The 13407-nt window shown below is 42.8% G+C and overlaps 1 protein-coding gene across 1 annotated transcript in view; it reads left to right on the top strand.

Annotated features, from left to right (window-relative positions):
- The first annotated feature begins 5263 nt into the window (after positions 1-5263).
- Positions 5264-13407, top strand: part of SPHKAP (SPHK1 interactor, AKAP domain containing) — a 281946-nt gene continuing 273802 nt past the window's right edge. The window contains 2 exon segments of the mRNA XM_029617349.1: positions 5264-5289; positions 5705-5816. Coding sequence (XP_029473209.1) covers positions 5264-5289; positions 5705-5816 — 138 coding nt within the window.

Raw genomic sequence — 13407 nt, 5'->3', positions numbered from 1 at the left:
AGTTCCTTCAGAACCCTGGGGTGAATCCCATCTGGTCAAAGTGATTTACTACTTTTCAGTTTGGCAATCAGGCCTACCACATATTAGTACCCAAAAACTAAGTCTATTCCATGTTACCGTTTCTAGTAATAGCAGTGGTGTAGCAAAAATGACAATTATGGAACATCCTTTTTGATGAGAATAGGGCGTTTCAGAGCTTTGTAACCTTTAGAAAGTAAGTAAAGGTATTATTTTTTTAAGCACGTGTACTGTTGAATGGGCAATCGAGTGGTATGGTAAGAAGCAATCTTGTATTATTACCTCCAGAGGAATAGCCATATTAGTCTGGGGTAGCAAAAATGACAGAGGCAGGTGACACAGCTAGAATTTATTGAGGCATAAGCTTTTGAGGACCAGAGTCCACTTTGTCAGACTGTACTGCTATGTTAGACATGGACGAAGGGATGGTTCTAGTTTGTGAACTGGTATTGTGATACTGTATTCTATTGACTATGAGAATAACTTTCAAACAACCACAAGCGGTGGTGTATATGTTGTGCACAGTTTCACCATAGTATTTTATAGCCCATGCATAGCACATGCGTGTGTGCGTATTATATAATAAGTATATCTTTACCCCACAAAATGTACGCGTATGTATGTTTATGCACGAATACGTGGAATGCATTTACAGTGAATATTTCAATGCATTGAATTTAAATGTGCATATTTTATGCCCGAAAATAAAGTAGGACTTACTCGCATACATTTTAAAACATACGCGCATTGGGGCAGATTTTCAAAGGAGTACGCGCATAAGATACGCGCGTAACCCCCAAAAACCTGCCCCACGCTCCCTCTGCGCGCGCCGAGCCTATCTTGCATAGGCTTGGCGGCGCGCGCAAGCCCCGAGACGCACATATATCCCGGGGCTTCGAATAAGGGGCTGACCAGGGGCGTGTCTGGGGCGTGATGGCAAGCCGGGGGCGTGCCCGGGGTGTGGTGGGGCCAGAGGTGTGACGGCAGGCCGAGGGCAGGGCCGAGTGCTTCGGCACAGCGGCATGTGCCGGGGCAGGGAGCTGGCAGCGCGCGCCACGAAATAAGGTAGGGGGGGATTTAGTTAGGGCTGGGGGGTGGGTTAGGTAGGGGAAGGGAGGGCAAGGTGGGGGGGATCAAAACAAAACTTCCCTCCAAGGCCGCTCCGATTTCGGAGCGGCCTCGGAGGGACCGGAGGCAGGCTGCTCGGCTCACGCAGGTTGCACAATTGTGCACCCCCCTGCACGTGCCGACCCTGAATTTTATAACATGCGCACGGCAGCACGCACATGTTATAAAATCGTGTGTAGATTTGTTTGCGCCGGGTTGCGCGAACAAATCTGCGCCCACACGAAGTCAGAGATAAAGAAAGAAAGGCTGGTTCTACCTAGTCAATGGTCACAGGTCAGAGACAACTCTCTTCTGCACTACAAGTTCATACAAAGAGAGACGCACGTACTCCTGCCTGGTAAATGATAGAGTAGAGTATCTCTGACAGTGAGCAGATTAAATCACACACTAACACTGTGACAAATTCTTCCTCCTTTCCTTTCCTTTTTTTCCTTTCCTTTTTTTTCCTTTCCCTTTCCCTTTCCTCCTTTTTTTCCTTTCCTCCTTTCCTTCCTTCTTTTCCTTTCCTTTTTTTTTTTCTTTTTTTTCACTTTCATTAGCTCGGAAAAAGGACATCAGAAATGTCTGAAATTCAGCAGAGATATGAGGGAACACTTGCTGACCTCTCAAAGTTACATTTTGCTTTTGGTTTCAGGTTAAAAAGAAATAAGACTCTTAGGCTCTGCACTACATTTTTTTTGCAAGTATCTGCCTCGTTTTGGAAGCAGGCCCAGCTAGAGGGAAGGCAGCTGCGATGCGCTGGCACCTCTGAAAATTTGGCACTGAAAGCTGTTGCCTAGGTTGCCTGTGCCTAAAACCAGGCCTGCTTAACAGGTTTACATTTGCTAAATGCAACATCAAAATGTATTTACTTACACATGCAACACTGTCTGGTATTCCATTCATGGCTACAGGTAGAGTCATGCAAACAATTCAAATCAACTGTGAATCAATAGGGCTCGCGTTCTCATAAGGCAGATTAGCCCCAGCCATCCCTGTGCTTTCAACCCTCCTTCCCAGCATGCCTCCATGCATCCAGTACCTACCATAACCCTGCTCATCCCCCTCAATTTCTCTGCTCAGCAACTCTTTCTCAAGGCACTGCCTCCTGCCCCTGGCTGCTAAGAGCAGCAGCACAAGTCTCTGAGCACTCAGTCCCCAGGATGGGCCCTTCCCCCCTCCAGGCTTCCTGTTTGGGAAGGAAACAGCAGAGAAAAGAAGGGAAAGGGACACCTCGGGGTCTGTGAGTGCAGAGCCCATGGACTGCTGCTGGTAGCAATGCCTTATCAAGAAAAAGGCACTATGAAGACAGGAAAGAGGAAAGCAGAGGGGCCAAGGGTGGAGGGTACAAACTAGTTTGGGTTGCCTCAGGCAGCAAAACAAAATCTTGAGTCTGTGTTGCAAACCAAGTGGATTTTAACCTGGTTCAAGTTCACCATGAAAAGTGAATTGTTCCCATAGACTCTGTGACAAACAATTCGATTTTCCCCAGAAGATGAGGGGATGAGCTAAAGCAGATTCGCAAAGATTCAGAAAAATCCGATGGTTGACTTTCGTCTTTCTGAAGACCCAAAGATTCACACTAGTTCAAAATCCTTTCAAACTCACATAAGTAATTCGAAATTCTGAAAATTGTGGGAAAATTATACAAGAAATCTTATTATTATTTTCCGTAAAACATTATTGAAAGAGCTATGGTTGTAGGTAGGCATGGCCACCTTCAGACTGCCTGAACGTATAGGGGGTAAATTTCCAAAAGCATTTACACGTGCAAAACACAGTGTGATACACATAAACAGGCTTTTTAACGATTACCATGGAGGTTGAATTCTGTCAAAGTATGCTAAGAAGCAATTCCAAAAGTGCTTTAATGCTTAATGCATTAAGTTGCATTCCCAGGGGCGGGGCTGGAACAGGGAAATCATTTATGTGCATACTTTTGATTTTTGAAAGAATGTGCGTAAATATTTGCATGGACGTTTTGCGCGCCCAAGCCATGCGAAAGAATGCGCAGTCCTGCTCATTTTCAAAGCGGACTTGCACGTATAAAGTCTGCTTTGACAATTAGGGCTGGAATTCACATCTGCTTTGTACACAGTTACACACAGACTTCGGCCTTATCCAGTCTATTATACAATTACCTTCTGAAACAGTATTATTTGATTGTCTTCTTAAGTTTGCATCATGGGCGCTTGTCAACGTTCCTTTACACCCCTGCCCTACTGCATTTCTTAGCAACAAAAAATTGATGGAAACTTGCCAATCTGCTTAACTCAATGAAAGCATTTTCTGTATAAAATGCCCATGGCGTCATGTTCTATAATGAGTACATGCAAAGACAACATCATTGCGGAAAGTAGACGGAAAAGAACAATAAGAAGGTGACAGAGAGGCAGTCGAATTAATTTTGGTAGCAAGTTAAAAACCCCAAGCCTCTATTGAGTCCTTTTTTTGTCAGTTGGGTGTGATCACATTAACATCAAGGAGGACATTTGCAGAACCATTCAAAGAGTAGGGATGTGCTTTCATTTGAAACAACATTGTCTATGTCATTTCATAACTTTTTAAAAACTAAATGATAGACAATAAAAAAAAAGAAATTGTGTTTTTTAAAATCATTTTTATTGGGTACTATTTGCAAATAGTGCGTGCACCTTTTGTCCTGACAAACATCCCAACCCAAGGGTCTCCAGACACCCCCTGTCCCACCTCTGAAGGTGGTTGTACTTTCCTCAGAAAAGTTTATAGCTCTGAGAATCCCCAGTCACAGCTCTGGCCCCTACCCACCCACCTCCCCTTTATTAAAAAATAGATGCTCCGAGAGCCAGCACCCCTCCCTTCCCCTAACCCAGCCTCCCGACCCCCCCACCTCCCCAGACCTACCAAATCTGCCCTATGGTCTAGTGAGGGCTCGGTGCAACCCCTAGACTCTGGATTCAGTGGCCACCATTTTCCAAAATGGTGCCGGCTGGCCCTTTATCCCATCATGTGACAAGATGCCATTTTGGATTTTGGCAGTCATTGGGTAGAGCATGCTAGACCTCCAGAGCAGATTTGGTAAGTCTGTGGGAGTCAGGAGTTTCTCACAACTATAACCTTTTCTTGGGGAACTTTGGCTGGCTCCAGGGGAGGCAGCGGGTGGGACAGGGGAGTCTTCAGAGAACCCCGGGGTCTGATGTTCATCAGCACAATCTGTTTTTTCTTTTTTTTTTTTTTACATTTATTTAGGCAACAGAAAATAGTGCATGCTGTTTTCCAAAACCAACAAAAAATCCCCCTGAATTACACAGAAATTGGCCCTCAAACAAAACAAAAATGTTTTTTCTGCACATCCCTATCAAGGAGAAGCAAAGTTCAAGGCCACTTTAACCCACAAACTTTGCACCAACTCTCAAAGAGACCATATGCGCATACTTTTCCTTTGAGAATTTCCCAGGGAAAAATGACACAGTCTTTTGCACCTGCTTTTTCTGCGGCTTTTTCCCTTCCAAACAGCGTGCATAGTTTTCAGAATGCAAAACCGTGCACTTTGTTGCCTTCCCCAAGCTACGCCCAGCTCTGAGCCTGCCTCTTTTTCCTGTGGGTAAAAGTCTGTATGTTTTTGGTCCCCCGTCACTGTGGGCGATTCTCGGCCTATTTGCTCAGATAAAGGACTTTAGAAAGTTGCTTTCCCTATGTCTTACATTCCTGGATTCTTCTGAATCTTGCTTGCAATGCCCTGATCATAAGGTTCTTGCTGCAAATGTCCTCCCCCCATCAGAAGTGTTGTCTTGCACTTCTGATATGGGAGGACGCGTAATTTTTGTGTAAGCTTATTCTTCTCTGTTTTGCCGATGTAGCAATTCAACACATTTTTCTGCCCCTGAACAATATGTGGGGCATGAACAGGGTCCCCTTACGTGGGTAACCATAGGGCCTTGTGATATGTGCCGACAGGGATGCATGCTATTCTCCTTTCAGAGTTTCTGTTAGTAGCTTTCTTCTTCTTCGTAGGTTTTCCTTCAGAAGACCAGTTCGGAAAGATCAGGGAATGTTTCTTTCAGCGACTCCTCCTCCAGGAATAGGGAATGTAGGTCTCTTGGTCTGCTTCCTAGTTGTTCCAGCACTGGGTTGTATGTTGCTACAAGGAGTACTCCCAATGATCTGTCCTCAGATTAACCTGGGGTATATAAAGTTGCATTTACTGCTTGCCGTTAAGTAGCATTACCATTGTACGGTTCACATAGTCCCAGGAGGGACTTTAATATTTTAGGTCCTACTGCCTTTTTCACGTTGAATTCATTTACAGTTAATTGGTGAATACCATCTCAAGCTTTTCACTGTACCCAGAAAAGTATGGTTTAAAATTCTGGTCCATTCTTGGTGGGTTAGAGCGATCAAGGCCAGCACCATGTTCAAACCTGTTGGAGTTGTTAGGCTGGTAAATTACATCCGGCGTAGCAAAGCAGCTCTCATCAAGTCCACAGGAACAGGAATCTGAAGCTTCATCTTAACTGCCTTCATATTCTGTTGCTGCATATTTGTTGCTGTTTGCTTTATATTTTTTTGCTCATTGCAATCTGTCTTTCTTTTCCTTCAGTAACTTTGAATCTCCACTGATGTACGAGGTCTCCAACCAGCAGGCGAGCCACTTCAGCAGCACGGACAGCTCAGGAAGCAGCCTAGGAAGCTCAGTGATAGCATGCAAGAAGGTAATTTACTTGATTTCACCTTAATCTTGTCTGAAAAGGTGTAAACTACCTCCTGCTTAGTACTTACTATTTATGCAAGTCTCATAATATAGCATGTCCCTTCCTATGGCATAAAAGCTCAGACTTCTGTGCTGATGCCTTTGATAACACTGTTTTCAAATGTTCATGAGAATAGGATCCTCAGTCCTTAGTTCAACAATTCTAAAGAAACAGATGACAAAAAGAAAAGCAAACTTAAACGCATGTATATTTCTCCAAACCGTTTGTGAATTAGGGCAGAGGAACACTTATTTAATTGAAGACCGTACTCAGGGCCGGCACATCCCTACAGGAGAACTAGGCAGGCAGTCGCCTAGGGCGTCAGCCATTAGCGGGTGGCAAAGAGCAGCCATGTGGGACCACTGGTAGAGTTCATCCCACTTGCAGCCTAGAGGAGTAGAGACTCAGCGGGCCACAAGCGGCACCTCTGTTTGTATGTGTGTGTGAGTGAGAGGGATTGGGGGTGTACGACAGCGCAATGGTATTAGAGAGGGAGCATGTGTGCATGTGTGAATGAGACAAGGAGCCTAAGGGGCCAATGCAATACAGTGCGCTCAGCTGAGCACACTGTATAACCGGCAGTTGGACGCGAGTTGAATAGGTGCTAATGAATCCCCTAATGCAATAAGGGGATTAGCTCAGCGTGTCCAAGGCGGAGTGAGTCTAATGGCGCTAATCACATGCAAATGCATGTGATTGAGGCTAAAACCATTCACTCCAGAAGCAAAACCAAAAATATGTGTCTAGGACGCACATCTGGTACTCGGTCATTAATGCCTGCCTGGAGCAGGCGTTAATTGCTGAGCGCTCCTTAAACCAGTACAGAAAAGCAGGGAAAAAATGCTTTTCTGTACTGCCTCCAACTTAATATCATTGCAATATTAAGGAGGAGGAAAACCAAACAAATAAAATTAAAGAATAGAAAAAAAAAAACAAAGACACTGGCAGTCAAGTGCAGGAAACAGACGCTCGAATGAGAAGTGTCTGTTTCCTGAACCCCTTGGCTATGCAGCGTTTAGGAAAACCAACACCAATAAACTCGGTGACGGTTTTCCTAACCGGTGGACCGCCGATGGCGATCGGGTTTGCGTTAGCAAGGAGGCACTAGGGACGCGCAAGCAACCCTAGCGCCTCCTTCCTAACGCGACCCCCTAATTTAAATATTGCATGGTGCCCCCCCCTTGGGGGCGCCTAGGGCGCATTAAGAAAGCGGGCGCTGACTGTGCAGCGCCTGCTTTCTACGCAAATGTATTGCATTGGCCCCTAAGCGTGTGTGTAAGAGAGGGGGCCTGTCTGAGTGAATGAGGTTGGGACCCGGAACCGGAGCCTGGACTGGGAGGGGGAGGGGGGTACAAGGCAGAAGATTCACCTAGGGCGCCTAATACCTTTGCACCAGCCATGACTGGACTTGGTTTTGCTTTCCTTTTTGTCAATACTATTTTTGACTAAAGCACCTTGGATTTGAAAATGTAAAATCTTTGGTTGGATCACGGCGTCCTCTTGCTGTTACTTCTAGAAGCCGAGGAGCCCTCATGTCAGATGCATTGTGTAGCAGTAATGAAGAGCTTTCATCGCAGGCAGGAGGAGGGAAGGCAAAGAGGGCAAAGAGGGTTTGTCCTCCCGAGCCTCTTCCTTTTATTGTACATTCATACAAAGGCAGATGATGTGTCATTACATGATTGGCTACTTTCCCATAGCAACAGAAGAGTCATTACACCATTGGCTTTGGCTCAGGGGGTGTGCACGGATCATATCATTGGCTGCTGAAATCTATACCTCCTGACTTTGTCCTGCCTCTGACTAGGGAACACCCAGCCCTTCTTTCAGGCTAACAGGATTAATTATAGGCCAGAGAAATACATGAAGTCAGGTATCCTCTCCTAGGCAGAGGGGCTTAAGCACAAGTGATGCTTTTATTCAGGCAAATATCAGGGAGAAGGGAAGTTAGTGTTTAACCCTGATGAAATGGCTTGCTGGCAAGCGCATATTTCCCACATCTCACCCTTTTTGTTTTTGTTTAGGGCAGCACAGTAAAGCTTTAGACCCTAACTGAAATCTGTTATGTCTTGGTATGGGCTGGAAATAGGGGAAGAGGGATTATGGAGAGAAGAAAGCTATAATTCGACGTGGTGTGCCAGCTGTCGATGAGCTTCTGAATCTCCATATCACCCAGAGCTGGTGCAGGTGGTGTGCCAACTCTGCAGGGCTCCGGATTCCCTATTAGGCATCTTACAAGACATCTTTGTATCCGGGCTGAGAGCAAGGTTTCAATATGGATATGAGGGTTGGGTATGCACTGAATACAGCATCACAGGCAAACAATTAAGATAATTACAGTAATTATAATAGAAATCACCCCTTTTGAGACCAGAAATATCAGGGAGTCAGGACCATAGCCAGTCCCATGGAGAAGTAGGTATTCTGTCTGAAAATGGTGCATCAGCAACCATGGTTTCTATCTGCTCTGTGGTATGTGTGAGGTTTGCTTTATAAACTGATATGTACACACAGCAATGAGATCCAATTAATGCACAAACACCACCCTTTAAGGCTAAAATGTTGTCTAAGGTTAAAGCTAAAATAGTGTCTAAGGTATAGCTGTTCTGTAATGCTACTTCTCTAATCTGAGAAACTTCTGTTGTGAGTAGTTTTAATGCATGAACTGTCTGATTAAATATGGCAGTCGTCCAGTTAGCTAGGATGTGTAAGTCTCTGTAATTTATAGCTGTCCCCATTGGAGGAAACAGGCTTCTAGCTATCTGAGTTTCTGTATACTTTTCTATGGGATTATTTATCGCCTCCCTTTTGTTACGGAGCCTTGCTTTGGGTAAATTTTTGACTGCATAGTATGAGGGGAGGATGTAGCCTAAAGTGCATCTGTCTCTCCATCTTGGGGAAATGTACATATATGCTCTACGCCCACATAACATCCATATGTTTCCTAACAGATTAGTGGACATGTCATTGGTTATCATTTGGGCTATATAACTACAAAAGGTAAATCCTTCATCCCCTCTATACTTTCTGTACTTGCTTGGGTCTCCCACTGCACATCCTGAAATCTGCCAATTGCATACATATATGTGGTATAACTATGCAAGTGTTCAGTGATTAATACAAAAGTTCAGTTACAATATGGATATTTCCCACCTGAATTCCCTTTCCATCCCCTGTATCATAGTCCCAACAAAGAGCGGCAGTCTCTTGAATACCGCTACCAATGTGTAGTATGGTAGTATTAACTGGAGAGTTAATGAAAACCTCTCTGTAAAGGATAATTAGTCCATACTGTAAGGTTAAATGGTACAGCATGCATCAGTAGTTCTCCGCAGGCTTGGGTTGGCATGTGTGTGCAGATCCAACAGTCTGTTCGATTCAACAGGTGTGAAAAGTTCTGATTCGAGGATGTACATGTTGTCCTGTCAGAGTCCTTGTTCTGAAATCGCCATAGCTGGAGAAATAAGGCAAAGGAGGAGGATGCAGAACACAATTGTTAATGAGTTGGCATTCAGGCAAGAAAAAGCGGCTAATAAGTTCTCTGGAGTTTTCTCAAGGCCTTGCTGTTCTAAGAGTTGTGCAGATTGGTTGGATAGGGCCTTGATCTGTCTCCAGGTCATGTGGTGCTGCTTTTTGCAAGGAGTCCAGTCTCTGTCCTTCTGAGGGCTGTGGAGGCTCAGGGAGAAGTTTGGGATCGGGTCCTGTAGACCTGGACACCTTTCCATCTTTCCATCTTTCCACAGCTTGATACCTGTGGAAGCAAGCAGAGAAACATATCCTCGTTCCCCATTTTAAGGGAACGGGACCGTACCAGACATTAAATATTCTATACAAAACTGATGGCTGTGGGTGAGTAACCCTAGTCCCATAATGATTACTCATGGCTGTGGTCTTAAATTTGATATGTTTGGATGATTTAAAGTAAACAATACTTTGTTCAGGGGGAAAATCCAGGGGCAATCCCCCTTTTTTCTTTTTGTTTGGTCCAGAGCTCTTAAGGGTATGATTTGCTCTCTCCACAATGGCTTGCCCTGTGGTGTTGTAGGGGATGCCAAATAAGTATTTAATATTCAATTAACAAAATTCATGCAAAGGAATGGCTGCAGTAAGCAGAGCCATTTTTAGTTTTCAGAACATAGGGTAGGCCCATTATCAAGAATTTTTTATGCAGTGATCAATTTTCATTCAGTAAAATAGCAATAAATGTAAATTAATCATTTAAAGGAAAAGTCATTTGCAGTAAGCAGAATCAAATGACAAGTATATTAGACATTACATTAAACATATGTTACACAAGACTGACATATATTCATTCATCTTGCAAATATTAATTTACACAAAACTGACACATATTCATCCATCCTGCAAATATTTCTTGCATCAAGACAGACAACAGATAACACATAATATGAGCTAAAAATCTTATCAAAAAGTTATCAAAAACAAAATTAGATCAAGGATCAAAAATCAAAAGTCAAAAGGTGTTTAGAAAAATGTTTGAAAATGTTAAAATAAGCTGCAAAGTGTTCATCTTCACATCTCCTCATGGCAGTGTCAATCTGGAAAATATTAAAAACTGGCATACAGCAAAAAATTACTAAGGTAAGGATAAAAGTGAAATTCTTACTTTTTTAACCTTGAAGAAATCAATTCTATTATTCAATTTAATAAAATCAATTTGGATTTGCAAGAAAAGGCTTGGGAGGGATTGCTTTAGATGTAGCAACCTCTGTCAGTAAAAATTATAAGGTTCAGAATTCTGTATAAATTTGTGAAAAAGAAAATAAAACTGAAGTGTCCTTAATACAGAAGGTCTGTAGGTCTGAAAAATAAAAACTATTATACAACAGAATTATTAAAACAATAATATAATATAACTTGTAGAATAACATAGCGCCTCCTAGTGGAGACCCCATCATTACTTTATAGATTGCAACTATTGTTCCAGGTTGCAATCAATAATACTCTGAGCTTAAATTCAATGTGGAGTATCAGAATAGAATTTCTTCTTATAATTATTAGAATAGGAAATTAAACACGCTGTTTGCTCAGCTCTGTCTGCTGCATGCTAAAGTTTGAAAGTATTAAAAGATTAAAGACATATAGAAAGTAGAGAGAGAAATTGCAGGACTAAGTCCAGTTTTTCTCTTTTCAAAAGTTCTCCCTCCCTCCCCCATGAGTGGCTAGCAAGAGTTACAGAAGAGGGGGGGAGGAGCAGTGTTTCCCAAAAGAAAAGAACTGCACCCAAGGAGTTAATCCTTCAGTCAATAGAAACTTAAAGATAGCATTGTTTAACAAATGACCACAGACAATGGCTGGCAAGGACTGATTCCTTGCAGACAGATACTATTTTTCTCCTATAGGAAAATTGCAATAAGAAACTGTGCGCTGGCAATTCAAACTATAAACTTAAATCTCAGAGAAATGGAGTCATTTTAAATGTGAGCCAAATAAACTTTGCAAAAGGGAAACTTTCACATGTAATTTACACAGAATATTATTCAAATTTCAGTACAGTTTGTAACATAAGCTCTGCATACACTTTGTGGGGGAAAATATTCTCAAAGTATGCAGATTTTTTGTAACTGAATTAAAATACTAATAGAAACCATTTTTTCCAAATTTGTACTGTCTGCACAGTTACTTTGCCTAATCTGTTCTGCAAGAGGTCATTGAAGTGTATAATTAAATCAATTTTTTCATAGTGATATTTTCTTTGCTTGTAACGCAGGAGTCTAATTAAATCCTTTTTTTCATAATGATATTTTCTTTGCTTGTAACACAGGCCCAAGATCTTACACGCTGATTTCTTTGAAGACCTGGGGGCATAGTCACTGCACATGGCACTCAACTCTATTGCTGCCACACCTAGTTCTTTGTTTCTTTCTGTAATGGGAAGGGCTTGAATCCCTTTCAATAATTCCTCTCTTGTGAGATTTCCATGTTCTAGGTGAAATCCCATGGTGGTTGGTGGGGGAAGGGCTTGCAGGCAAGATGGAGGAAGGCTAGTTTTTCTGACCTCAGTGTTTTCTATTTCCTGGGGCATTTTCTCTGAGGTGGATGCAGAGGAAGCCACAGGAGCCATGTGAGTGTGTGTCCCCAGATGTTCTATTTCATTTTCTGTCCCCCTTTGTTCATGGTTCTTTTCTGAGATGGGGAAGGCTTGAAGTCCTTCTAATAATTCTGTTTCTGTAAGGTTTTCTTTCTGCAGTTTCTGCTGAAATTCAATGCTAATCGCCCCACCCAGGCCAGGTGGTGGCTCTATTGTTCTCAAGGGTTGGTTTTCTGAAGAAATGGGGAAGGTGTGAATTGCTTGTGCTTTGGGTGTAGGTATGAGGAGCTGAGGATACAAAGAATTTGCTGTCTCTGAGGAAGACTGAGAAGATGGGGGAAGGGTATGTCTGCCTGCTTCTAAAAGCACATGGTTTGAAACTGCTGTTTTTAAACCTTTTTTTTCTTTGCATTCGATGGCTTCTGTACATTTTTGCCAGATTAATCTTAGCTTTATGGGAGCTCTGGGAGCCGTATGAAGATAATTGCCGATTGAGATCCATTCCTGGGTATTTAGAGTTCCAGACTCCATAGAATACCAAGGGCAACGGCAAGCTATTTCACTTATTAATTTTTCTAAGTCCCCCAGGCTGACTTGCGCTATTTTTCTTCTGGTGATGAAATAATGATTATTGATGATTTGCTGCAGCTTTCTGGCATGTAGCCGCTGCTGTACAGTCAAATCATTACCCATTCTTACGAGTGTGGGGAACAAACTTGCTGAGAAATACTTAAATATACTAAAAAGTACTTTAATATACTTACGATTGCAAATCTGTTGAACGATACGTATCTAGGCTATGACCAGCCGAAATAAGCATGGAGTTTATCATCACTGTCGCGGGTCACCAGATGTAGCAGTAATGAAGAGCTTTCATCGCAGGCAGGAGGAGGGAAGGCAAAGAGGGCAAAGAGGGTTTGTCCTCCCGAGCCTCTTCCTTTTATTGTACATTCATACAAAGGCAGATGATGTGTCATTACATGATTGGCTACTTTCCCATAGCAACAGAAGAGTCATTACACCATTGGCTTTGGCTCAGGGGGTGTGCACGGATCATATCATTGGCTGCTGAAATCTATACCTCCTGACTTTGTCCTGCCTCTGACTAGGGAACACCCAGCCCTTCTTTCAGGCTAACAGGATTAATTATAGGCCAGAGAAATACATGAAGTCAGGTATCCTCTCCTAGGCAGAGGGGCTTAAGCACAAGTGATGCTTTTATTCAGGCAAATATCAGGGAGAAGGGAAGTTAGTGTTTAACCCTGATGAAATGGCTTGCTGGCAAGCGCATATTTCCCACACATTGCTACAAAACTGTTCTCTGTCAAACACATTATTTATTTATTTATTTATTTAAAAACTTTTATATACCGGTATTAGTATGCATACATCATACCGGTTTACAATGTAACTTAAAAGGCAGAAATTACAATGAACAGGGAGGGCGAACAAGGAGGAGTATACAAAGAGCAGGAGGTGGAGGAATTAAAGCATTACATTATG

The sequence above is a fragment of the Rhinatrema bivittatum genome, chromosome 9 (genome assembly GCF_901001135.1).
Source record: "Rhinatrema bivittatum chromosome 9, aRhiBiv1.1, whole genome shotgun sequence".
Taxonomy (NCBI): domain Eukaryota; kingdom Metazoa; phylum Chordata; class Amphibia; order Gymnophiona; family Rhinatrematidae; genus Rhinatrema; species Rhinatrema bivittatum.
Note: the sequence above shows the minus strand (reverse complement) of the source record. Positions and strands in the feature narration are given on the sequence as shown.